Source organism: Schistocerca nitens, chromosome 2, assembly GCF_023898315.1.
Source record: "Schistocerca nitens isolate TAMUIC-IGC-003100 chromosome 2, iqSchNite1.1, whole genome shotgun sequence".
Lineage (NCBI taxonomy): Eukaryota > Metazoa > Arthropoda > Insecta > Orthoptera > Acrididae > Schistocerca > Schistocerca nitens.
Genome location: NC_064615.1, coordinates 260,830,407 through 260,857,827, shown reverse-complemented (window position 1 = coordinate 260,857,827; position 27,421 = coordinate 260,830,407). Strand labels below are relative to the sequence as shown.

Below are 27,421 nucleotides of genomic sequence, written 5' to 3'. Positions count from 1 at the left end.
TGTTAACTTATATTAAGACTCCTACTGAGCCAAATATGGCTCCATTATCTGTTATTTTCAGATTTGTTTTAGAGTCAGATGCAGAGTCATCGTTGGGGAGTGGAAAACATTGGTGATGGCAGCCCTTGATAATATGAAGTATAGTGCAACAAATTATTTGCACAGAAACAGTAATCAGACTTTGTAATAAGAAATTTAGATTGCAAGGTTCAACTTGTAAAAACACATGTGTATATGATGGTGTGTGATGGGGCGCAATCAAAACGCCACCAAACCATTCACTTCCCAATGCAGTTAAATAGCTAAAAGATGAACAAACTGTGTGTACATCATTAGTAAAGGAATATGGATGAGTTGCCTCTAAATAGAAACATACATGTATTTGAATAACATTATCATCATAACAAAAATTACAGAGAAAAAGCAAATGCATCTCCACAGGAAGACAATCACCACACAAAAGATAGTAGAAGGAGTCTTTGTGTGCTTCATTTATTTTGAAAAATATGAAACAGAAGCAGTGCTAATCATCTGCAATGATCTCTGACAAAGCGAGATATATTAATTTGTTACAAGCCCTAGCCCAACAAACAGAACTAAGCTTGTGAAGGCTGCATCACAACTGTATGTTATACTTTCAGAACAATGAAGCAATTTTGTTGTTTTAACATGCCTGATTTAGACTGTTTGTGGTTCATGTAACGATAATGTTAAGTTAGTTCCCTAAAAGGCTGTGGTTGCTTCATTCTCGCATTCTAACCCATTTGAGCTTGTACTCCATCTAGAATAAGCTAGTTGTGAATTGCGTATTTAATCTCAATACATTTTTGGGTTTTAAAATTTTAAAGTCCTTATTCTTTTCTTAAGATGCATCACCCTCTTAATGAAAATAGCATTAAAAACAAAGAACAAGCAACGAGGAATGCATTCTGCCCTTCTCCTGGTGTGATTTAGGAAAACAAAAAAAGGCAAGAAAATGAGATGTGGTGCAGGCCAGCTGACGTAGCCTGGTTTCGTGTTTTTTTACTGAGTATATGAAACCATAAAGAGAAACCATCTCTGGTGGTATTATTGCTAATACAGCCTGACACCCTGGTAGAGTGATGGTGTACTGGAGATAATCTCTCAAAATCTGATGGTGAGAGAAATTTTATCAGTCAGTATTTGATGTTTTAGGATGAGAAAATGGATTAACACATAATTCTTATCATTGGACTGTGGACCTACTGCAGCATTAAAGCTCAAGTATTTCCACAGTATGCCATGAAATAAGAGAATATAGCTCTGTTGATGGTGACCTGAGTGTCAGATGGGAATGTTAAGCTCAGTTGCTCTTTTTGGTACTATCCAAGAGTTGTAGGTTATGTGCAAACACTGTGTTTCACTCTCTCCAATTTCATTTCCACAGTCATTATGGTAATACAGACAATGATGCTGTAATGCAGACCCAACATTGGAACAAACTAGATGCTGGTAATGGGTTTGATAGGAAATTGTTGGTCTTGTATTTTCCACAGTGCAAAGGGACACCCTCCTCTAGCAATACTTTTCCTCAACAGAAGTAGTCAATACCAGAAATATTTCTCGAATTTTGGACAGGTTAGTGTTGTCTCAGCTGTTTTTCTGAAAAATTTCATATAATTTTATATACAATATGTTATATTATGAGCTAAAATCTATGAAAAGGAATTACTTTATTTTCGTTGCTACAGTTGATGTGTACTAGCTTTGGATGTACAGTTAAAATTATTTTTTTAGAAACATTTGAAATTATGAAATATTTGGCACACTTAAAATTTCTATCATTTTACACAATCTAGTACTGTTTATTATATTTATTTCTGGATTCATTTATCAAATAATAAGAATAAACTGATACAAATTCATTTGCAAGAAAGATTGTAAACCTTTTGGAATACTGTTATTACCGCAGAGTGAGGGAGTAGTAAACATGCCTCTGATGTGATCGGACGTATTTTTGTACTTTGGATGAACAATGTAATTTTGGATTTGTTAATGTGAAAATTCAAAAGACAGTGTGATACAGTAAAATTTGATGCAAATAAACATAGAAAAACAAGAAGTCTGCACAGATATTCTTCAAATTTATTTAGATCAATTGGACCATGAGAACCTAAAATGTGAAAATTTCAGTTTCAAGAATCAGACGCCTAGACATGAAGAACTGGAGCCAACCATGAGAGAAAAGATAAGTAAAGAGTTTATTGTAAATCTCATTCCTCTCAAATCTTATGAAAAGACTTACCATCAATGACAGTAGTGACAAGAAAGGAGGGAGGAGTAGATTACAAGTGTGGGCATTGTACAGGATCAATTGACTAATAATGTAGTTTTATCTGTTGCAGAAAAGAACGTAGTTCATTTACAATTTATGTATATATAAATTTCTGATCACACGATGCAAGAAAACCGAATGCTGCCCAATAAAGCACATCATACCAACAGTGAAGATGTGGTACCAATAATGACAGACCGGGTCAAATGAAAGAGGACTTTACAACTACAACCAAGTACATCAAAAAAGAAAGATAAGTACAAACTATTTGTGAAGTTAATTTGTTTGTTGACTTGTGCACTTGTTAACAAAATGAATAGAGATGAGGGTAGGAGTGAGGTGGAACTGAAATCTGTAGGATCCAGTCAGGACATGTCTGAGCTGAGCGAAATCATAGTCAGTAAAGAAACAGTAAAAACTGATATTTTTCAGTTAATTTTGGCAAAAATAGAGGAAATGAAGACAGATAACAATGACAAAGTACACAAAGTACAAGATCAGATGGACCAACTTACTAATCAAGTTTCAGAGCTAAAAAATGGGTTGTCACATGGGTTAAAGAGTGTGAATGAAAAAGTTGATGTTTTAGAAAATAAGTTTATTGCTTTGGAAAATGAGTTGGTAGATGAGTCAGTGAAACATTAAAGAATGCTGATGAGATCAGAGTTGAAGAGAATGCCACAGCGGAAAAAAATGGAACAAAATATCGCTAGTTTAAACCAAAAAAATTTAATTGTTGAAAACAAAATGCAAACTAATGCAACTGTTTTAGATCAAAAAATTTCAGCAGTTCAGGAAATTTATGCAAACAATGGCACTGCATGGTCTAACACTCCTATCAAAAGTTTTTCATCAGATAATTTACCACACTGCACCACTGTAGAGATAGTTTTGTGTCAGGCATGAATGATAGTCAAAACATTAAATTTGTTAAAAGATGTCTTGAAGGCGACGCTCTGTCATGGGTAAATTTAAATTTACGTCAGTGGTAAACATATAAGAGTTTTGAGAAAAGTTTTTAAAATAATTTTGGTCAAAAGTTGAACAGGGGAGAATCAAGATTGAATTTTTGAATGGTCCTAATTATAGGAGTAGGGACGGCACTTTGAAAGAGTTTTGTAAGAACCAACTTAAAAACTTAGCACACCTTGACAAACCATTTGACAAAATGACCTTGACTGATGCACTTAAGAGGAGATTACCAGAAAGGTTGCGGTGGGATTTAGTACACGAACCTGACGATTGTCTTGAACAATTTTTACGATATGTTGATAGGCTGGATAGGGCAGCAGAAAGAATTATGTACCATAATAATCAGAATAATAGAAATCACAATGTGGGTAATTACAGAAACAGAGATAATGATAACTTTTATCAGGATCAAAGTGTTAATAGAGAGAGAACTTTAGATCATCATCAGGATAGGAATAATGGGGATAACCATGGGCATTTTAATAGAAGAAACAATCATAGAAGTAACTACTTAGGAAATGGCAGTTCACGTCAATGAAGGTCCATAGTTTTGGGGTGAGGAAACACAACAAACACAGGACCCCCAAGTTATTCTTGCAATTAGGTAATAATAACAGTGTTAATGATATGGCACATGTATCTGAAACTGAACAGAACGAATATCAGATTTCTCATTAATGTTTTGCTCAAAAGTTTTGGTCACTAAGTTTAATTATGGTGATGTAGATGCTAATCACAAACCAGAATGTGAGAATAGTGAGAATTTTGATATAGTATGTACTAACGATTTCTTCTCTTGGTTGGAAAACAGTGTTGTCGATGTACGTAAATCAGGTGATAGATTAGATTAGTTTTTCATTCCATAGATCCGTGCTGAGGAGATCCTCGTGGATGTGGAACATGTCTTTTTTTTTTATGGGATCTGAACTAGATGATATTTTTGATGTAGATGTGAATGAGAGCTGTGAAATAACTGAGGTTGGTGAGTCTGAGACTAGTGGCTTATTGCAAAGGAATGTAGGTGAAGTACGTGACTGATGGAGATGAGAGTTGTATTGTTAGTGATGTTGTTGATTAAGTAATTTTGGAGGAATAGAAGTTGGTATCAGGTATTTTTGGTGTTTAAGAATAATGAAGTTTCAGACTTATTTGAAAATGATGTTAACAATACAGGTAAGGTAAGTGATGTATGTGGTGTTGTAAGTGACAGTCATGGAATACCATTCCAGGCAAAACAGTTTTTCATTAATGTTACGCAGAGTGGTGACCCAGTCAGTAAAGATGAGGTATCTGTGAACCTGGAGAATAAAGGTGAAAACTTTTTGAAGTTTGTTTGGGACCATACTGATGATAACATAGATAAATGTGCATTCTGGAACAAGTTAGCTATGATTAGTCAGATTTTGTATCCAAATTGATGGAATGAAATGAACAAGAATCTAAGCAGGAAGTTTAAATTTGACAGTAATGTGTTGTTTTTCTTATGTAAGAATTGGTGATAGTTTTGCCATGTAATCTATTCATTGTGTTCAATCTTTACCTGACAACATGAGTAACCAAAGTAATGCTATGATACAAGTTGCAGTAGCCACCAGAAATATCGCATGAGGCGCACATCGGCACGGTGCGTCACGGACAGTAGTTGCAGCAGGCTGGTTCCCCTGTGGTCGTCCCTTCCTCATCGTCCCTGCCACTGGGTCTTGCCCCTCCCGACGTGGACCGGGATCCGAGGTTCGACAGCTTGTCGCCCGTTCTGTCCCGGGCTCCAGTGGTGGGACGACGGGGGCCTCTTCGTGTGGGTCACTTCCAACCGTATTCGAAGGTTCCGGCTCGAGGGTTGGCAGATCCCCCCCGACTCCAGCCTTCCAATGGATGTGGAGGTCATCGCTACTGCACGATACTCCACCTTCCGACGCAGTGGATCGCAGTGGCTTCACCCCCCGAAGGAGGAGGAGTGCAGTAGCCACCAGAAAGATCGCGGGAGGTGCACATTGGCACGGCGCATCACGGATAGTAGTTGCCGCAAGTAAAGTCCCGTCCACCAGAGGGCACGCGAGAATTCGGCCACGCCCTCTGCCGGCGGAACAACAACAACTCGGGCAGCACCGGCTGTGCCCAGTCAGTTCACATTGGGCATGCCTAGCAGCCAGTTCCCGGTCTATACTAGGTGAAGTGCGACAGAAATTGTGAATCATGTTACTACACCAGTGAAGTTGATAAAACTCTGAAGACAGTGTGGATGTAGCATGAAGTGACTGACAACAGAGAAGATGATTCAGATTTTGGGTGTCCTTATATTAGAAGTAAGATTGATCAGTGGGAAGGTGACTGTTTTATTGATACCTGTAGCCCGATTTGTAGTATATCTGAACAATTTAGGGACTAGATCAAGTATAGTACGAATTTTGTGGAAATGTCCATTATACGTGTAAAGATAAGAGGAGCTACATATAAGCAAAGCAAAATGTTGAAATCTCAGGTACTGTTAACTTTTTGCATAGAAAACAAGATCTTTGAACATGGATGCATAGTGACCTCTGGCCTGGAAGAGAATATACACTACACTTGCAGATTCATACAAATATATATATAGTTCTGTTTTGTTTGTCAGGAATGTAGTCTGTAAGTTGATCTAATTTCTAAAGTTCTGTCTTGTCTATCGACTGAGTTTAAATCTATGCTACACTATATTTGCAGGTTCACACAACTATATAATTATGTTTTGTGCTTTAGAATTTAATACATATATGCCATGATACTAAATGAGTAGATCCTTTTACAGTTTCGAAATGGGACAATGCCATTTAAGATCTAATAATAAATTTTCATATCTTTTACTGTTAAAATTAGAAATAGTATCTTAGTATATCTGTGTGTATCACCTTACTAGTTCATTTTTTCATTGCATTTAGCTCTGTTTATTAAAGTTTCATATATGAACACTTTAATCCTTTCTGATGTAAACCCTGTATACTTGGCTTTTTTTTCCAAATATACAGCGTGTACATAAAGTCCAGGAACACTTTCAATTATTTACTGCACAAGAACCAAACATTGTACACATATCATACATATGTAATTTTGAAGAGAAACCCTGAAAGGTTTTTTTTTCCATGCATACCGCCACAGCATAGTTTGGTAATTTGCCAATAATCAGTGCTAGACACAAACATGGTGGTCATGCTATAGAAGGAGACAGCTGTTTCATGAGATGGCCTGCCCGATCACCAGATCTCACGCTGTGTGACTTTTTTTCTGTGGGGACACATTAAAGATCTGGTGTATGTACTGCCTCTACCATGTGATGTAGCAGATCTCTGGGAGAGAATAAGGGAAGTGACTGCCACAGCTGACGATGCCAAGCTGGTACGGGTATGGCAAGAACTTGATTACCATATTGATGTCTGCCGGGTCATTCGTGGTTCGCATATTGAATGTTTCTTAAAAAAAAAAAAAATGTTCAGAGTTCCTCTTCAAAATGCAATATGAATGATATCTGTACAATGTTTAGTTCTTGTGCAATAAATAATTGTAAGTGTTCTCGGACTTTATGTACACTCCGTATATAGGCGGAGCATATGCCGTGTGATGTGAGGGAGGTATTAAACAGCATACTTAGCACAGAAAACAATGTTGCATGATTTGATATGAATGCCAGACAGGAAGTAATCTATCCTTTGGAGAGTGTGATGAGAAATCTAGGGAGGAAACTGAAAGATGTGGGAGGATCCACTCCCACACTCCTGTATGGTTGTACCATTGCTGGTCCATCAACTTACAAGAGATCATAGGTGCTGGGTAATGTACTCAAGCATCTGTTAACTACATCTGTGTTGTGACTGAAATTAGTAAATTGTTAGCCAAGAAATTATCCTATATGAAGAATTCATGGAACTACTTGTTTAGAAAAACAGTCACTGCTATGGACAGTATTATTACACATAAATGTATGTTTTTTCAAGTAGGGGGATTAATTTCCCAATATATTATGTATTTTTTTATCAATGGTAAATGAATCTTCTAGGCTTCTATGTACATAGGTTAGTTTGTATGAACAATTAGCAAATAGTGTGGAAGACATTTATGAGTACAGACAGTATAACAAGATGTATACACTTCTGATTTCACACACTGATTTTGGTCCTCAAGGTACTTGATTATGTCATAATTCAAAGCTATTTATGACTCTGATTACCCGTATTTATCTTGAGTACTGCAATATTGTATTTCATTGGAACTTGAGTTTGTAACTCTGTTTTGGGTACCCCTGGTCATCGCGACTCTCTCTCATTTTGATATCTCAAGCCGTTAATGAAATATAAGAATTGTTGCGGATATTACACTCCGGCTTTGTCGCTTGTGCAGCGCGATCGCAAATGATTGTGCTATGTCAGATCAGTTTTCTTGAGATTGGTAACAGTAACCCAAGTCTAAAGAAAACCCAAGTCTAAAGAAAAATTCAATATGTTAGTTAAACTTCATACATACCAATATATTATGTAGTACACACCAAACGCAAAACCGTAGCGACCCCCATTTCTCGTTGAAAACTTTTACGAATCTCGCGCAGTGTATTAGTTCCACGAAAATATCACAGTAATTATGAGCATTAAAGAAATGATGGGCACATCATCATGAACCTGACATACACATTTTTTTACTAAATGGTTTTTGTAAAATCGTTTGAGAAAAATTGCAGGGCGTGAGTCTCGATTCTGTCCTTGACGACCGGCCGAATGATGGCAAGACAGTGTCGGCCTCCCCTTCCGAACAAACAAATGAACTCGCACAGCGCTTTGGACGAAAACTGTCACTGCGCATCGGTCACCTAATTCTGCGCGCACTCTTATTTCTCTCGCGAAACAACACATTTCTAGACGCAAAAGTCAGGTTACATGACAAATTACCTAGTAAAGAATGTAGTTCAAACTAAGAACTCCTAAATTTTTAGCATGATATTTAGTTACAGGCCAATGAGTCATGTCAAATGCAGATCACACAGAAAGGGAAAAGAGAAGAATTTTATGATGTAGCTGCAATAACTCACATATGTCACCGTGTTGTTTTCTGTGCTAACTGAACGGTTAGCCACCATGTCGACAATGGCGACACTGATGTTAACTCTGACAGCATAGAGATTTGCGAATCCAACGAAGCACAGGAATGCCAGTTGAAAACGTCTTCGCCTCCACCACATGTATCCTCGGCCCAGGCCATCGCTAAAAGAAGGGAAAAAACGTTTCATTCCAATTATACAACGGTTCTTGCGCTCTCTGTGTGTGCGCTTCACTTAATGACTAGACAGAATGGAAAAATACAGCTCAAGTAAGCACATTGCAAAGAACCACTTCAACGCATCTGTAACTGAACCGAAAATGCGCAACATACTTCATCCAGCGGATTTTTTTTTTCTGATTTATTTTCGATGGTGAAGTGTTGCACAATGTTGTGGTGCAGCGACATCTGCGGAATAACCAAATAAGGAAATGTTTCAGGGAGCCCGGTGATTGGTGAAAACAGCGAGCAGACCGATTGGAATTTTTGAGGTAAATTGTCTTGGATGTTAAAAGGGAAAAAAATAAGGAAATTAAAAAGTAAATCTGACAGATACAGAAATATGTATATATCTTATGCATGTAAGAAGAAATGATACAGTTTACTAGTGTAATACCAATTGAAAAAAGATGTGCGATAGCAAGCAAGGAAAAGTAAATGGAACAGCCAACAGTAGACTTTCGTCGTAACGAGGCAGGCAGATCAGAACACAATGGGTCACAAGACGTACGCTGAGGTGACAAAAGTGACAGAATATCTTTTAATATCTTGACGGACCTCCTTTTGTTCGACGCTGTACAGCAACTCGACGTGGTATGGAGTCAACTAGCTGATGGAAGTCACCTGCAGAAATAGTGAGCCATGCTGACTACTGCTCCATTGACACACAGTCAAAATGGATTTAGAAAAAGTCCTTCCTATGAAACACAACTAGCTCTTTACTCGCACGAAGTGTTGAGTGCCATTGACAAGGGATTTCAAATTGATTACGTATTTCTGATTTCTGGATTTCCGGAAGCTTTTGACACTGTACCACTCAAGCGGTTTGTAGTGAAATTGCGTGCTTATGGAATATCGGCTCAATTATGTGACTGGATTTGTGGTTTCCTGTCAGAGGTCACTGTTCGTATTAACTGACGGAAAGTCACCGAGTAAAACAGATGTGATTTTTGGCGTTCACCAAGATAATGTTATAGGCCCATTGCCGTTGCTTACCTACATAAACGATATGGGTCACAATCTGAGCAGCCGTCTTAAGTTGTTTGCAGATGATGCTGTCGTTTATCGATTAGTAAAGTCATCAGAATCAAAATAAATTGCAAAACAATTTAGAATAGATATGGGTATGGTGCAAAAATTGGCAGTTGACCCTAAATAACAAAAAGTGTGGGGTTATCCACAGGAGTGGTAAAAGGAATCCGTTAAACTTCGGTTATACGATAAATCAAGGCCATAAATTCAACTAAATAACTAGGAATTACAATTACGAATAACTTAAATTGGAAGAAACACACAGAAAATGTTGTAGGGAAGGCTAACCAAAGACTGCATTTTATTGACAAGACACTTAGAAAATGTAACAGGCCTACTAAACAGACTGCCTGCACTACACTTGTCCGCTCTCTTTTAGAATACTGTTGCTCGGTTTGGAATCCTTATCAGAGAGGATTGACTGAGTACATCGAGAAAGTTCAATGAAGAGCAGAACGTTTTGTATTATCGCGAAATACGGGAGAGAGTGTTAGTGAAGTGATACAGGATTTTGGGTGGATATCATTAAAACAAAAGCGTTTTTCGTTTCAGCGGAGTATCCTCACGACGCCGGCCAGAGTGGCCGAGCGGTTCTAGGCGCTACAGTCTGGAACCGCGCGACCGCTACGGTCGCAGATTCGAATCCTGCCTCGGGCATGGATGTGTGTGATGTCCTTAGATTAGTTAGGTTTAAGTAGTTCTAAGTTCTAGGGGACTGATGACCTCAGAAGTTAAGTGCCATAGTGCTCAGAGCCATTTTGAACCTCAGCAGTTAAGTCCCATCGTGCTCAGAGCCATTTGAACCATTTTCTCCTCGCGAAATGTGAAGCACCAATATTCTACTCTGAATGCGAAAATACATAGGGAGAAAAGATCATCATAATGAAATAAGGGAAATCAGAGCTCGCACGGAAAGATATAGGTGTTCGTTTTTTCCACCCGCTGTACGAAATTGGAATAATAGGGAATTACTGTGAAGGTGGTTCAATGAACCGTCTCCGAGGCACTTAAATTTGATTTGCAGAGTATACATGTAGGTATAGATGTAGATGATTACAGTTCGATCTGAACAGAAGTCATTTATTGCTCTTAATTTCTCAGAAACTAAAAGAATTACTTTAAATATTACTATTCCAAAAACCCTGATCACTGTTTGTAGTGGTAGGATTTATCTCTCTTTGCACGCATGTATGAGGTTCCAGACTTTTTCAAATCTTGAGACTGTCTTTCGGTATAAGCGCTTTCGCTGTTGCTACGTAGTCAATGAATTTGAGCAGTCTGGAGTACAGGGTGGCATTTAAATCTAGAGCTAAAACTCCATTAAAGGCCCTGTTGGGCCAATCAGTACTGACCAGCCACCGTGTTATCCTCAGCGAATGACGTCATTCGGATGCGGTACGGAGAGGCGTGTGGTCGGCACACTGCTCTCCTGGAAGTTGTCAGCTTCCCAGACCTTGGAGCCGATACTTCTCGCTTAAGTAGCTCCTCAGCTAGCATCCTGTGGCTAAGCGCACCCCTTTCCAGTCCTCCCAACAAGGAAAAATCCCTAACAGTACCAGGAATAGAACCCAGGCCCGCAGGCACGCTGACCATTGAGTTACAGAAGCAGACACAGGGAGGTAGTACTGTTCCAAAAATTACAAGTGATAATTAATTTTGACGACTAAACAGTAGTTTGATTAGCTGTTGTCGCCGACTACAAGAGAGTTTGTGTTTACAGAGAAGACACGTCATGAATGCAAGGCAGTCTCACCCATAGAAAGGGAAAATCCATCTGGGACCTGGGGTGGGAGGCCGAAGAAGGATCACAGACGCTGGTAACCGCCTGGTACAACGGGAATGACCAAAAATTTGGCGGCGTTGTTGTAGCCAAAATCACCGTTCAGAGCTATATAGGGCCCATAACCCCTTATGACATTTAAGTGGAAAAGTGGTAGAATTTCGGTTGAATAATATTAAAAATAATCGTATCTGAATTTCGATTAGCTGCGAAAGAGCGGCCGGCAGTGACCGTTACGATACTCCGTAATCTCTTTGCATATTCCAACAGGCCCGAGTTATGCAGTGATAAATTAAATTACTCAGCGAAAGAACGTGGTGCTATAATACGTTCATCATAAGAATAAACCTGATGTAAACATTGCACTATGTATTTTCCGCGTTTTCTGTAACCTCATTGGATTTCCGTTTCACGTGGGACTGCAGCCAAACTGTCTCGAGTACTGTCAAGTACGATGATAAGGGTACGTTTTGTGCTGTGCGTTACGCGCTCATCATTTTCTTATGATGATCGGTTTACAGCATACTACGTCCTTGTTTTCTGTGTATACGTCCATTACTGCTCTGAACAATATTTTGATTCATATTGCCAGTTTGCACTTCCTTACAATCATTAATGACAGAGTACTCGGTCTCATAGGCGTAGAGATATATATAAATGGCTTTGTGTGTGTATGTGTGTGTTCCACATCTCATCCTAAACTCCTGGATTTCAACCTAACATAGTACACAGACTGCTTATTGTTTGTAAAGAAGTACTGCGGATAAGTTTTGTTTGTTGATTAGGTCACGTTCAGAAATCACAGGAATGTAAATTTGAGACACATGGGCTGCTTGTCAACGGAAACCGCACCTTCACTTCGTAACGTGTTCAATCCATAACAGTGGAGTATGTGTGATATGCCATAATCTAACAGTGCATGACCAGTCTTACTTCGTTAAATGGGGAAGAAACACATATTTTCTGATAAATACTTCATCCTTGTCATTAGAAAATGTACCCTTGCAAGTCGTCAATTGATGTGATACCAACATGATGCGTGTCCTGTCCATACTTCTTCAGTAACAAGAGACGGATTAAACCACTTGTTTCCAAACCGGTGGGAGGGAAGAGGCAGTCCTATGCAGAGGCACCCAGCATGATTGCCTGATCTGGCGCTCCTGGCATTGTGTAAGACATGTGGATTACAAGGAGGTTCCAACGACTGTGAGAAACAGGAGAGCGAATTAGTGCTGCGTGTAAAGCGATTACTCCCCATATACTGACAGAAATGAGTTCATCAGTGATGCAGCGTGTACCGAAGTGATGCAAATTGTTCCGACTTCCAACGTAACCTACTCTTTGCAAAATTCATTGGCAGAAATGTGACGTCATATAATAATGTGTTCATTGTTTTTCAGTCACAATCTTTGGCTTTATTTATCATGTATCTTTCCAACGTACATTTTTTACTGGCGTGCAAGTAACACGTTATATGTCAAACAACGGAAGAAATAATTTGATTTTCATTTAAAACAATAAATCCTTGTTTGTTGTAATAACTTTGTCACGAGCAAACATTCCTTTGCAAGTGTTACGTGTTTTTATGGACATCTGACCATTTGTTTTAGATTGCGGAGGTAAAAAATGTTAATAGCCTCATCTTAGAACTGGCTGAATATAAACATGTCTACGTAAGAAACTTTACCCTTTCTGTGGTATTATGAACATAATTTATTTTATGACTTTCCAGAGATGCTCTCTTAGCCGATGCGGGGCGCCTAGGAAGTTGCAGGCTCCTACTACCTCCTACTACTCGCCACACAGATGTAAAGCTGTCACTAGTGACTACAGCAACTTCTCGCACACTGACATCAGTATCCCTATGTACAGCAGCTATAACAGCACTCCTGGTGGGCTTGATGAATGATGCCGACGAGACGTGGCATACATTTCTTTGAATATGAGTTCCACAACATTTTGTGTTACGCAGTGGCGTAGCTTGCCTTCGACGAGCCCTTTTTACACGACTGAGACGAAGCTCAAATGGAGGGTAAAAATTTTGCACAAAAGAAACAAAAACTCTCATTTTGAATAAAATAAATATTTATTGATTAAGTGTAGGTTACATAGGTAAGTAATTATTTACAATTAATGCTCCTAGGAGCCAAGTAAGCTAAATATATACTTTTCTCGCCTTTTTTCGGAAAACTTACTTATTAAATCATCCATAGCTGAAGACGATTTTAGTTTTTCGAAATGTTCTGCCTGTATAGACAGCACAGGCAAGTCTGAAAGCCATTCTTGGCTCGTAGAAGTCCTAAGAGAGTTTTTAATCAGTTTTAATTCCGAAAAACTTCTTTCAGCTGTTGCAGTTGTTACAGGAAGGGTCAAAAATAGGAAACATGCTGTTATTATCTGCGGAAAACTGGATTTAAGGCTACTGAATTTAATCAGTAATAATCCCGTGAGTGCCTTAATAGAATGGATTTTCTGAATTTTAGTTTTTAAATACATTTTCAAAGAAATTGATTGTTCATACAGATCAAATGACATGTCTTTACTGTATTTAGCAGTCAGTTTTCCCGCTTCTTTTTTATTATTTCATTTCAAAATGGTAAAAGTTCCTCAGGTTGTAACACGTCAAATGTATTACTAAGGTAAAAGAGGCTTTGAAATCTTTGTTTAGTTTGAGAAATTAATATATCTAAACAGCAACAGTACACATTGACTTTGAAGTACGATTCCGGGTCTGAAATTCTCTCATCTTCTGATAACGCATCAAAATATTGCTTCGTTACCTTCCGTCTTTTATTTTTAGAAACAGTTGTTACCCCCCACTCTTTTGCTAGGTCTCTGAACTCGTCTAGCAAACCATGGAATGAATTTTGATTTCTTATTTCGCTCAGTCTATTCAAAACATTACTTAGTAAAATACTAGCTTTCTGTAAGTCATTATTTTCATGCTGTAGAGCCTTAGAAACTGGATTAATTATTTCAAATAATGAATTAAAAAAGGCGACAGACACTATTAAATCGCAGTTCTCTAATGTATTAATTATACATTTACGTTCGTCACGCTCATCTTTTTTAGTGAAAATTAAATTTATCTGGTACAAAGTTTTCATTACTAATGAATAAAGCCGGCCGAAGTGGCCGTGCGGTTAAAGGCGCTGCAGTCTGGAACCGCAAGACCGCTACGGTTGCAGGTTCGAATCCTGCCTCGGGCATGGATGTTTGTGATGTCCTTAGGTTAGTTAGGTTTAACTAGTTCTAAGTTCTAGGGGACTAATGACCTCAGAAGTTGAGTCCCATAGTGCTCAGAGCCATTTGAACCGTTTGAACTAATGAATAATTTTTCTTTGTAGCCGATAAAGCGTCATACCTTGAACACCATCTATTAGGACATATCTTCTTAAGGGTAATTTTATATTTTAAATATTTATCGTTACTCAGCATTGACCTTCGCATTACAAAAGATCACTGCATGGATTGGCTGATGTTTCAAAGTAACACGAAAAGTTCTAAGCATCACGGACTAAATTCCTTCAGAAGATAGGGGGATCGTCAAAATGTGAGTAAAATAGTGGAGTACAGCGCTTAATTTGGGCCGGAACGGCATTTCGGCACCTCCGAGGTAAGATTTTTTTTTGAACCGAGTGGTCCGAGCCCGCACCGGAGATTGAAAACAGTACACTTATTTTGAAACGTAATGTAAAACATAATTCGCCGCTGCGAAGGCACCGGTGAACGCGACAGTGATTAGCCCGTCTGTTACGAAAGAGTGTTAGCATTTTTTCTTTTTTTTCTTTTTTGCAAGAAATGTTGCACACGAATATCAGTTTGCAATAGCTGCAAAACTGCAGTGTGCGTTGACTGATCTCTCTGTATTTGTACTCTTCCCATTTGTAGTCCTCTGTGAGTTTCGTGTATATCGTGAGATATTTCTGTTCGTTCATGATACAGTTTTGCAAAGTTTTACCTATACACGTATTCCATACTGTTCGTGTTCTGTTTCGATATAAAATGTGACTTTCTTTTCTTTGGTGAGCTATATTTTCATACTCTCCATTCGAGACAAATAAATATTGTACTAAATACTGTGTAAGCATATTGACCTATGATGTTTTCCCAGGCGCATCGAGATTAGAAACAAATATTTGTAGCAGCTCTAAGACGAAATTAATGACTTTGTGGAATGTGTAACCAGCAAAGTCAACGTATCGAACCTACCATCCTGGAATTTATATCGCTGATTCAGGCGTTTTATTCTAACCTATAATTCATAAATTCATCGATCTTACTCGAAAAATTCGATTATCGCCCTTGCTTATAAAGAAGTTTACATCGGTCCAGTTCTCCCATGGAACTATTTCTTTGCTGTTGGAGGTATTAGTTCTTATTTTGTTTTCATTACGAGTGACAAAGCGCAAATATATGTAAAACATAGTTTTATAATCTTTGGTTAAGTGTACCGTACACGCTGATAATCGCAGCTCCCGACCTACAATACGGTAGAAACGAGTCAACAATGGATAGTTAACTCTATAGTTACATTTCTTGCAAACTATTTCGAACAAAAATACTGTAACATTCGAAGTTTGTGTTAAAATAAAATTTAATTACATTTGGGACTGAAAAAGAGTTCATAATTCGCCTTAACCGAAATTCGTGTTAACCAATAAAATTTATTATTAGGACTAATGTATTCCTGTTCCTGGAGCCACTCTGTAGCAATTCTGGACGTGTAGGGTGTCGCATTGTCCTGCTAGAATAGCCAAAATCAGTCGTAATGCACAATGGACATGAATGGATGCAGTTGATCAGACAGGATGCTTACGTACGTGTCACTGTCAGAGTCGTATCTAGACGTATCAGGAGTCCCACATCCTTCCATCTGCACACGCCCACACCATTACAGAGCCTCCACCAGCTTCAACATTCTCCTGCTGACACGCAGGGTCCATGGATTCATGAGGTTGTCTCCATACCTGTCCACATCCATCCACTCGATACAATTTTAAACGAGACTCGTCCGACCAGGCAACATGTTTCCAATCAACAATAGTCCAATGTCGGTGTTGACGTGCCCAGGCGAGGCGTAAATCTTTGTGTCGTGCAGTCATCGAGGGTACATGAGTGGACCTTCGGCTCCGCAAGCCCATGTCGATGATGTTTCGTTGAATGGTTCGCACGCTGACCTTGTTGATGGCACAGTATTGAAATCTGCAGTAATTTGCGGAAGGGTTGCCCTTCTGTCACGTTGAACGATTGTTTTCAGTCGTCGTTGGTGCCGTTCTTGCAGGATGTTTTTCCGGCCGCAGCGATGGAGGAGATTTGATGTTTTACCGGACTGCCGATATTCACGGTATCCTCGTGAAATGGTCGTGGGGGAAAATACCCACTTCATAGCTACCTCGGAGATGCTGCGTCCCATCTGTCGTGCGCCGACTATAACACCACATTTAAACTCACTTAAATCTTGATAACCTTCCATTGTAGCAGCAGTAACCGATCTAACAACTGCACCAGACACTTGTCTTATATAGGCGTTACCGACCGCAAGCCGTATTCTGGCTGTTTACATATCAATGTATTTGAATGCGCATGCCTATACCAATTTCTTTCGCGCTTCAGTTTATATGATTGCTAGGTATGGCGCTGGCTAGTATACAATCTGGACCGGAGGCTTCGCATTCGTTAATTCAGCTGCTTCACTAAACCGAGGATATGTATTTCTAAGTTACTCATATTCCTAGTTGTTTTTGATTCGACTTCAGCAATATTCACCGAGTACGAGGGACTCAGGAAATGACCTGGGGGAGTCTCTGCGAACACCTTGAGACTCTGGCAAGTAAAAATGGGGTTGATATGCGATTACAAGAACTCAGCGATAGAGCTCCTTTAACCTCTGTCACGTCAATTCTCCAACTTCCTATCTACAAGTGGTGGCCCTGTTGAGCCGAGCAACTATGTGGAAGGTTGCGTAACCCCAGCGGGAAACTGAGTCGGTGACGAGACAAGTTTTGCATGTCAGTGGAAGGCAACGGGTAACAACCACTGAAATTTACCATGAGAACATCATAGATTAGCTCAGTTCTAAATTATCTGAAGCTTCAAGACCCCTTATCTGATCTCCGGAGAGGGAGATTGAAAGAAGTCATTAGATCAACAGCACAGTGCGAATTATCCTTGCGCATTGTAAGTAAGAATACTAAATATGATGTGCGTGGGCTTCTTCAGACGGGAAAACTTGCTTTAGTAGAAAGAGAAATGAGTGCGAATTACTTGGATATTCTAGGGATTAGTGCGAGAGGAAGTGGCCACTTCATGACCCAAGTAAGGAACACTGTGCACTTTTCAAGGAGTAGAGATCAAAGCAGGAATGGTGTTGCAATAGTTGTTCCTAGACATCTGAACAACTGTGTGGTCGGTAAGCCGTTCATGACAGGATCGTCTCCATTAAAACGAATGCTTCTCCGTGTAAACTCAACATCAACCAGATCTTTGCCTCAACTACAGCAGCGTTGGATGAGGAGATAGAGGAGTTCTATGAAGAATTCGAACAAGTCCTTAGCAACATTCCTAACAAAGACCAGGCAATAGTTCAAGGAGACTTCAAAGTTAAAACAGGGGAGACTACCCAATGCACACACTTACAATCTGTGGTTGAACCTTATTGGGTAGGTGAGACACTATGTTTCAGTATTACCCAAGGCGACCACTTGGATATCACCTGGTGATAGATACATAAACTAGATTGACTTCATCCTTGCGTGAATAAGTTGGAAGACTTCGATCTTGGAGTGTAAGACCTTTCCTGGGCTGACTGTGGAAATGATCACAATTAGTTGCCTGCGAGAATACGGATTAAGCTCAAATCCACCAAGAAGAGTGCAGGAAGGCAACTAAAACTCTCAAAAAAGGGAGCTCTTCGGGAATTTGGTGAGCTTCTAAGACCAAAAGTCCACAATATTAGTCTTGATATGGATACACCAGCATCACAAACATGGGACGAAGTGAAGGAGGTCGTTTCCTCATCACTTCCGACATTAGAACGACCATAAAGTACAAAACATGCTTGGCTATCACAGTCCACGCTGCAACTAACAAAAGAGATATAAGAACCTGTACAGAGAAATACAACGGAATTGCAGAAAGGCCACATCACATTTCATTAACGGTATCTATGATGAGATATAACAACATCTTAATCCCAGTCAATTACGTGATCTCTTCGAGGAATCACGAGCATCACTGGTGAATTTAATCCTCGTACGTGGGTGTGGGTGATGAGAATGGCAACCCTGCCGGAGACAAGGAAGAGGCTGTTGCGAGGTGGAAAGTTGTGTAATGGGATCAACAACAGTATGGGAAGTCGAGCACTTGAGCAACTTACATTGGGACCTGCTATCTTCCACAGTGAAATAAAGCGCAATACAACATCTGAAGAACTATAAATCCCCTGGTCTGGATAGTATACATCTAATGAGATGATCAAGGAAACGGGACAGGAAGGCGTTGATACTATGCCTTCAATACGTACAAGAATATGGCAAACTGGGGAGTGGCCCGAAGACTGGTCGAAGTCTCTCTTCGTCCCCCTGCACAAGATACGGTCAAATAAGAAACTGCTCCAACTACTGAGCTATTGCTCCAATATTCCATGCAAACAAAATCTTGCTCTATATCTTGAACTAGCGTTTGAAGCCACACACTCAGCCTCACATATCCACAGAACAAGCTCATTTTGTCGAAGGAAAAGAATCTAATGAATAGATTCTCAGCATACAACAAATAATCGAGAAATCGCAAGAGTTCTGTGTTCCTGTCTTCAGCTGCTTCCTTGGCTATAGGAAAGTCTTTGTGTTGTCTGGGAAAAGTTGTGGCACGTGCTTGCAGAGTTCAGTATACCACCACACTTGACAACACTGACCAGAAGTGTATACAATGATCACCTCTCAGTTATGGAGATAAGTGCAGGCACATCTTATTTCTTCGGTGTATCAAAAGGTGCCGGACAGGGTTGTGTTCTATCCCCCCAATTGTACGACATCACGTCATTAGGAATGCACTTAACGGTGGACTAACGGCATCTGAATTGGTTGCAGAACTATTAACAGCGCCCCAATTTGTTGATGACACCGTGCTTTTAGCGAGCAGGGAAGATGAATTTGCTGAGCTACTAACAAAAGTAAAACACTTTATTCTATTAAATAGGACCTAATAGGCCTCAATCTCAGCAAGCCTAAACTCATGATAATTGATCGAGGAGTACAGGTTCAACTCACAGGTTGACTGAAGGAAATGGAAGTCGTGCGTTCTTTCATCCATCTGCCGGCCGGTGTGGCCGTGCGGTTAAAGGCGCTTCAGTCTGGAACTGCGTGACCGCTACGGTCGCAGGTTCGAATCCTGCCTCGGGCATGGATGTGTGTGATGTCCTTAGGTTAGTTAGGTTTAATTAGTTCTAAGTTCTAGGCGACTAATGACCTCAGAAGTTAAGTCGCATAGTGCTCAGAGCCATTTCATCCATCTTGAGTCAACAATCTGTGAGACGGGAAGCTGTGAAAATGAGATAAGAATACGAATCACGTTAGGGCGGGTGACTATGAAGAAGCTCACCAAAGATCTGGCAGAACAGAGCAATAACTAACAGTCTTTTATGGTTGCGAGACATGGACCTCTAAACCAGAGACAAAGAGCGTGTCGGTGCATTTGAAATTTGGCGCTGGTGCAGGATCCAGTGCGTAAAATGGACTGAAAAAGAACTAATGTGTCTATTATTGGGCAACTCATTACCTCCGCGAGCCTTTCTCCTCGTGACAACCAAAAAATTCTCCAGTTCTTTGGCCTTATTGAGAGAAGAAATGGAGAAACCGTAGAGATACGCTACCGCTCATTAATTTCAACACACCTAATAAACGACATCTAGTTATCTGCAGATAAGGTCTAATACCGGGGTACGGTTGAGGAAGCAAAGGAATAGTATAACAGTTGTACACATCACGATTTTTGTTTGTGGTCATCGAGATACAATAGTATCCAACAACCAATGTTGTGTATATAAACTTTATGTACCTATCTGATATGTTTGTTTACCTATTTGCCGACGGACGCCGCATTTGGTGCACCTATGTTGTTCCCTGTAGTGATTGATGACCGCAGCGAACGGCAAGCATTGCTACGACACATAACGTGTGGTTCCTCCGCGTCAGTTTCTTCGTGACACTGAAGTGTGCACATCGCTAGTATGGCCCCACGAGTGGAGATATCCATAGAAAAACGGGCTGCAATTGTAACACTTAGCCAAGCAGGTTTATCTATTCGCCGAATTGCGAAACAGTGCAGTGTGTCTATAGGGGGAGTGCAATACACTCTTCACCGCCAGAAGACAACAGATAGCAATAAGGACATACCGCGACCAGGACGACCTCGTAAAACAACTAAAAGTGATGATAAATATATCAGAATTATCGGTAAGAGAAATAGACCCAAAACAGCGCCCCAAATTCGTACAGAATTGGTAGAAATGAACACGACAACAATATCTGTTGCAACATTAAAAAGGAGACTAACTGAAACCGGCTTCGAAGGATGTGTCACAGCAAGAAAACCCCTTCTAAGGCTCATAAATAAACAGAAGAGAGTTATATGGGCTAAAAAACATCGTAATTGGACATCGGAAGAGTGGATGAAGGTCTTATTCACCGATGAATCGAAGTTCGAGATTTTTGGAACCGGAAGGAGAATACCTGTTCCCCGATTTGTATGGGAAAGGGTAGTACAGCAGTGCGTTCTACCTACAGTTAAACACGGTGGAGGTTTTAATATGGTTTGGGGATGTTTTGCCGGACATTGTGAAAACAGAAGGATGAATCTATCAGAAGCAGTACCACCGCATACTTCAGTTTCATGCAATACGAAGTGGATTCCGCTTAATAAGGAAAGGGTTCACCTTACAAGAGGATAATGACCCAAAACATCGGTCGGCATACTTTACGAACTACATTGCATCAAAGGAAAAGCAGAAAGTACTGAGTGATATGGCATGGCCGTCCTAAAGCCCCGATTGTAATCCCATTTAAATTGTCTGGCATGAAGTGGACAGTCGTATCAGGGAAGTTAATATATCCAACAAGGATCATCTCTGGAAAATTGTTAAGGATGTGTGGAATGTAATAGATTCACGATACTTACAAAAACTGATGGACCGCATTACTCGAGTTTGTGAGGTAGTCATTAAATCCAAAGGAGGATACTTTGACGAAAGTAAAATATAATGATTTTGATTGTATTATATACGTGAAAGTTGATATAATTATATTCTGTGAGAAATAATGTTTGATTTGTGTTGTAAATATTAAATACCAGAGTGTATTGAAATTAATGAGCGGTAGTGTAATAATCATAGAAGGGAAGAACAGCGAACAGTTGGATTGATCAAGTCAAGTAGATCGCTGGTCTGCCTCTTCAGCAGGCTCTAAGAGAAGCTGGTAAAATCGTCCAGGATGGAGCCGCTTGGTTCATGGGCTCACGACGGTCAGCAGTTAACACAACGACTTGTGATGATTCAGTAAGAGAAGTAAAAGGGACGCATCCTGCTAATTAGACTCCACGGCGGCACGGAAACACGGCAGCAAGGCAGCAGCGGCAGATCAAAGCGACGCAGCGCAAGGACAAAGGAGTCGCTTCTTTTCCCAGTAGGCCACGCAGGGCCGTTTAAAGGCTGGACCCGCTCCGGAGAAGCGCATTTCGGTGGCCTCGTGTGAAGGGGTACTAAGTTCAGTGTTAATGAATCCCTTTCTGCAGTTCACATTAATAAGGTGAAGATATTAATTTCAGTGTTTAATCCGTGTCTTTGTCCACGAAGAAACAATCCATTAGCCATGTTATCAATCCGCGTCCCTCGTTACCAATCCTACCCCTCGATTCTTCAGTTTCGACAATCGAAAACTGGCTCTCTTACAGCACAGATACATGCGGATTTCAAAAATGGAAAGCCAGAATGAGCTCCAGCCTCAGTGGCCAGAGACGGCGGCCATGTGTGTATGTGTGAGCTGTGCTTGCGTGAATGTGTGAAGAAAGGCTTTTGGCCACAAGTTGATTTGGATATAAATATTTTTGTTGTGTCTTTCTGCAACTCAACATCTCCTCTATATGCTCAGATAGGTGTGTTATCCCGAAGTATTGACTTTTGTTACTGAACATAAAGAATAAATCAACCTACTAAAGAAAAAATGAATATGAAGGCTCCACAGAACTATATCTTTACAATGATCTGTCGGACTTTTGTCAGGAGGTCGAGCTAACTATTCAGCACTCTGAGCTGATAGTAGCAGAGGCGTTCTTCGTCGGTGGATCGCTTTTACGAGGATATTGGACATGTCATTAAGTTCAAGAACTAAAAAAATAACTTACTCTTATGCACAGACATTTACATACTTACAGGTCTAATTTGGCAAGGATGGGACAAGTGGTCGGCCATAGTCTTATAGTAGGAATCATCCCGGCATTTGCTTGAAGTAATTTAGGGAAACCACGGAAAACCTAAATCGGAATGGCCAGATGTAGGTTGGAGGCTCCAACTTTCCGAATGTAAGTCCATAAGTCCATTCTGTTTAAAACAGCGCTATTTCATTTGGTTTATCCTTAGTGTGCAATACTGATTCGCAAAGAAGTTATTTAATAATATAAAAGGTTAGTGTTAACTGTTCACTACTTTCTCACCACCGACCAATGCACACGCTACACACACCATAAAAACATTGTTTCGTAATGTGACGCTACATATACTATCAGCTGGTACCAGTTCCATAGCAACGATGTTTTTTTTTCATTTTATGTCCAGAAACTTCCCATTTGCTAGCCTGAAAAAGTGAATTAGCATCCCTCTATAATGAGTGAGAGGGTGAGTTGAAAATGTGAATAAGGTGCTAGTATTATACAGTGCATAGCTTTGAGAGCAAGGATCACCAGAAAAGAAAAATAACATAGTGTGGAAGCGTCATGTGAAATTATAGATGTTTATTATTATTATTATTATTTTCATATGTTACATGTTTTACCAAACCTGTACTTTGTGTTAACTAAGTGATTCTTCACTGTATAGAATGTATTGCTTAACAAGAATTTTTTACTGCCTTTTTACATAAGTTCGTTTTAATAACCTCTTTAATTTCTCATGGCATTTCATTGTACAATTTATTGCGCAATTGTATTCCTGGCTAGAAAATGTTGCTTTGAGTTTTATGTTAATTCTTCTAAGTAAATGTATGTTCAATCTAGACGTTGTTCTGTGGTCATGGACGGACATGTTTGCGCAGTAGCTATCAATGTTATTTTATATGTAAATAATCGATTGATAAATGTACTCACATGATTCAGTTAAAACCCCCAGTGTTTTGAACAGATCCTTACAATGATCTCGACTATTATTTTTGGTTATCACTACTATGGCTCCTTTCTGTAGTTTGAAAACTGTGTTTATATCGTCTGCTTTTGTTTGTTTCTCAGAATCCCATATCCAAGAGTTGAGGGTACATATGAGTACTATGTACCGCTAACTAAAACACGCTGGCTGTTACACACTGATGAAGGGTCTCTAAGGGCGTAACATGATGGTGATATTCTGTTTGCAAGAACCCTTGCATGTTGACACCTCTTTGGCTGAGAATCGATTTTTACTTCTAGAAATTTTGTGTTTGTTCCGACATTGGAGGAAGCATCGTGCCCAACGATAAATACAGGCCTAAGCGCACATCTGCGTGGCGTCAACAGTGTAGTGTTAACCCCGGCCGACACAAATGCATGAAGCCTGGGGCCCATATCACACTATAGATCTTTGACAAAGATCGTTGTCAAAGATATCGTCAAACTTCTTTAATCAAACTACTTCACTGAAGCTATTACATGATCGTAAAGTTTTTCGTCATGCCGTAGGTACTCGGGATTGGACGTGGAACTGCTAATCGCCTGTACAACAACATAAATGTTGGTAGCGAGCGCATGGCTTGAAAAGAAAGAGGAGTTGAAACGATTGTGGGTGAAACGGTGGGCAGCGAGAAAAAAAACCCGAAGTGTTCACCAGAATTTGCTTCGTGAGCTACAGTGCGAAGACATAAAGAACAACGAAAAGTACCGGGTGATCAAAAAGTCGGTATAAATTTGAAAACTTAATAAACCGCGGAATAATGTAGATAGAGGGGTAAAAATTGACACACATGCTTGGAATGACATGGGGTTTTATTAGAACAAAAAAAAGTATTGCTAGATGCGTGAAAGATCTCTTGCGCGCGTCGGGTTTGGTGGTGATAGTGTGCTCAGCCGCCACTTTCGTCATGCTTGGCCTCCCAGGTCCCCAGACCTCAGTCCGTGCGATTATTGGCTTTGGAGTTACCTGAAGTCGCAAGTGTATCGTGATAGACCGACATCTCTAGGGATGCTGAAAGACAACATCCGACGCCAATGCCTCACCATAACTCCGGACATGCTTTACAGTGCTGTTCACAACATTATTCCTCGACTACAGCTATTGTTGAGGAATGATGGTGGACATATTGAGCATCTCCTGTAAAGAACATCATCTTTGCTTTGTCTTACTTTGTTATGCTAACTATTGCTATTCTGATCAGATGAAGCACCATCTGTCGGACATTTTTTGAACGTTTGTATTTTTTTGGTCCTAATAAAACCCCATGTCATTCCAAGCATGTGTGTCAATTTGTACCTCTCTATCTACATTATTCCATGATTTATTCAGTTTTCAAATTTATACTGACTTTTTGATCACCCGGTATTTGGGACATTTCAGTTCGTGCATATGAAAGTTGATCCCGTATTTGCATACACGATGTTCATTTAAGAAATGCCGTTTCTTAATTTCATTCATCGAATTCGATGTTTTTAAAAAGCCTACAACTGAGTCATCCATGAATTAAATAATGAAACACTGCACTGGTCACCTGTACGTATTTTTTCACGCTCGTTATGACGCGTTTCGAGAATTTATTCTCATTATCAAGAGGAATCATTTACATGGATAGTTTTGTGGTGTTTGTATGTGTGTTGTTTTGCCTCTCTTGTTGTGCTTTTATGGTTTACTGCAATCAAACATATTTTTTTGTTCAATTTTCCGAAGCATCACATAAATACCTATGTAAATATTTGTACTTTATAGTGAGAATAAATGTTCGCGAAGCATAGTGTAAAACGTGAAACAATACGTGATTGATGCAGAGTTTCATTATTTAAATCGCGAATGTTATTTCTAATGAAGACCTGTCTCCTGGTTTGGTTAAGAATTTTAGCAACAGGCAATAAAAACACATTAAAAAAAGTTTTTGCATCACCTCGGTTCTGAGAGTTCCGAAACCTGTACAGGAAATTGGCGTAGAGATCAACATAAACATCATTTCCTTCTTTTTTATTGCTCATGAAAACCACACATAGCGTGTTGTAACATCATACAGCAAGACCTTCAGAGGTAGTGATCCAGATTGCTGTACACACCGGTACCTCTAATTCCTAGTAGCACATCCCCTTGCATTGATGCATGCCTGTATTCGTCGTGGCATGTTATCCACAATTTCATCAAGGCACTATTGGTAAAGATTGTCCCACACCTCAACGGCGATTTGGCGCAGATCCCTCAGAGTGGTTGGTGGGTCACGTCGTCAATAAACAGCCCTTTTCAATCTATCCCAGGCATGTTCGATAGGGTTCATGTCTGGAGAACATGCTGGCCACTCTAGTCGAGCGATGTCGTTATCCTGAAGGAAGTCATTCACTAGATGTGCACGATGGGGGCGTGAATTGCCGCCCATGAAGACGAATGCCTTGCCAATATGGTTGCACTATCGGAGGATGGTATTCACGTATCGTACAGCCATTACGGCGCCTTCCATGAGCAGCAGAGGCGTACGTCGGCCCCACATAATGCCACCCCAAGACAGCACGGGTCCTCCACATTGCTGCACTCGCTGGACAGTGTGTTAAGGCGTTCAGCCTGACCCGGTTGCCTCCAAACACGTCTCCGACGATTGCCTGGTTGAAGGCATATGCGTCACTCATCGGTGAAGAGAACGTGATGCCAATCCTGAGCGGTCCATTCGGCATGTTGTTGGGCCCATCTGTACCGCGCAGCATGGTGTCGTGGTTGTAAATATGGACCTCGCCATGGACGTCGGGAGTAAAGTAACGCATCATGCAGCCTATTGCGCACAGTTTGAGCCGTAACACGACGTCCCCACGAAAAACATTATTCAACATGGTGGCGTTGCTGTCAGGTTTCCTTCGAGCCATAATCCGTAGGTAGCGGTCATCCACTGCAGTAGTAGCGCTCTGAGCGAGGCATGAGATCGACAGTTCCTGTCTCTCTGTATCTCCTCCATGTGCGAATAACATAGCTTTGGTTCACTCCGAGACGCCTGGACACTTCCTTTGTTGAGAGCTCTTCCTGGCGCAAAGTAACAAACCGGACGCGGTCGAACTGCGGTATTGACCGTCTAGGCAGGGTTTTACTACAAACAACACGATCTGTGTACCTCCTTCCTGATAGAATGACTGGAACTGATCGGTTGTCGGACACCCTCCGTCTAATAGGCGCTGCCCATGCATGGTTGTTTACATCTTTAGGTGGGTTTAGTGACATCTCTAAACAGTCAAAGGGACTGTATCTGTGGTGCAATATCCACAGTCAACGTCTGTCTTCAGTTCTGGGAACCGGGGTAATGCAAAACTTTTTTTCGTCTGTGTAGTACTCGAATGCCACAGTGTACCATTTTACGTATTATTCAAGAAACAAGTGAACCAATACAAAAATCACCTAAGGAGTAATTTTTGAAGGTTAAGTTAGGTTATTTAGAGCGTAAATAAATACATTTATTTCACTTCTGTGCACTTTGAACAGTCTTGGCTGTTCACAACTACATCTTCTTCCACATCCTTCGTTTTTAAATGTAAGCTTAACATCATCCAGAATGCAGCAACTTCGAATGCAGTGGATTGCTGCAGCTATTTCTTTGTAAGATTCCAACCTCTTATTACGGTTTTTATAGTCAGCGTGCTTAGTGTTATGAAGAATTTCGTAT

General features: G+C 40.2%; 1 protein-coding gene across 1 annotated transcript in view; it reads right to left on the bottom strand.

The window, feature by feature from the left end:
* Nucleotides 1-27,421, bottom strand: part of LOC126235992 (sialin-like) — a 192,194-nt gene that overhangs the window by 41,652 nt on the left and 123,121 nt on the right. The window contains exon 3 of the mRNA XM_049944988.1: nt 8,316-8,487. Coding sequence (XP_049800945.1) covers nt 8,316-8,487 — 172 coding nt within the window. The remainder of the gene's footprint in view (nt 1-8,315; nt 8,488-27,421) is intronic.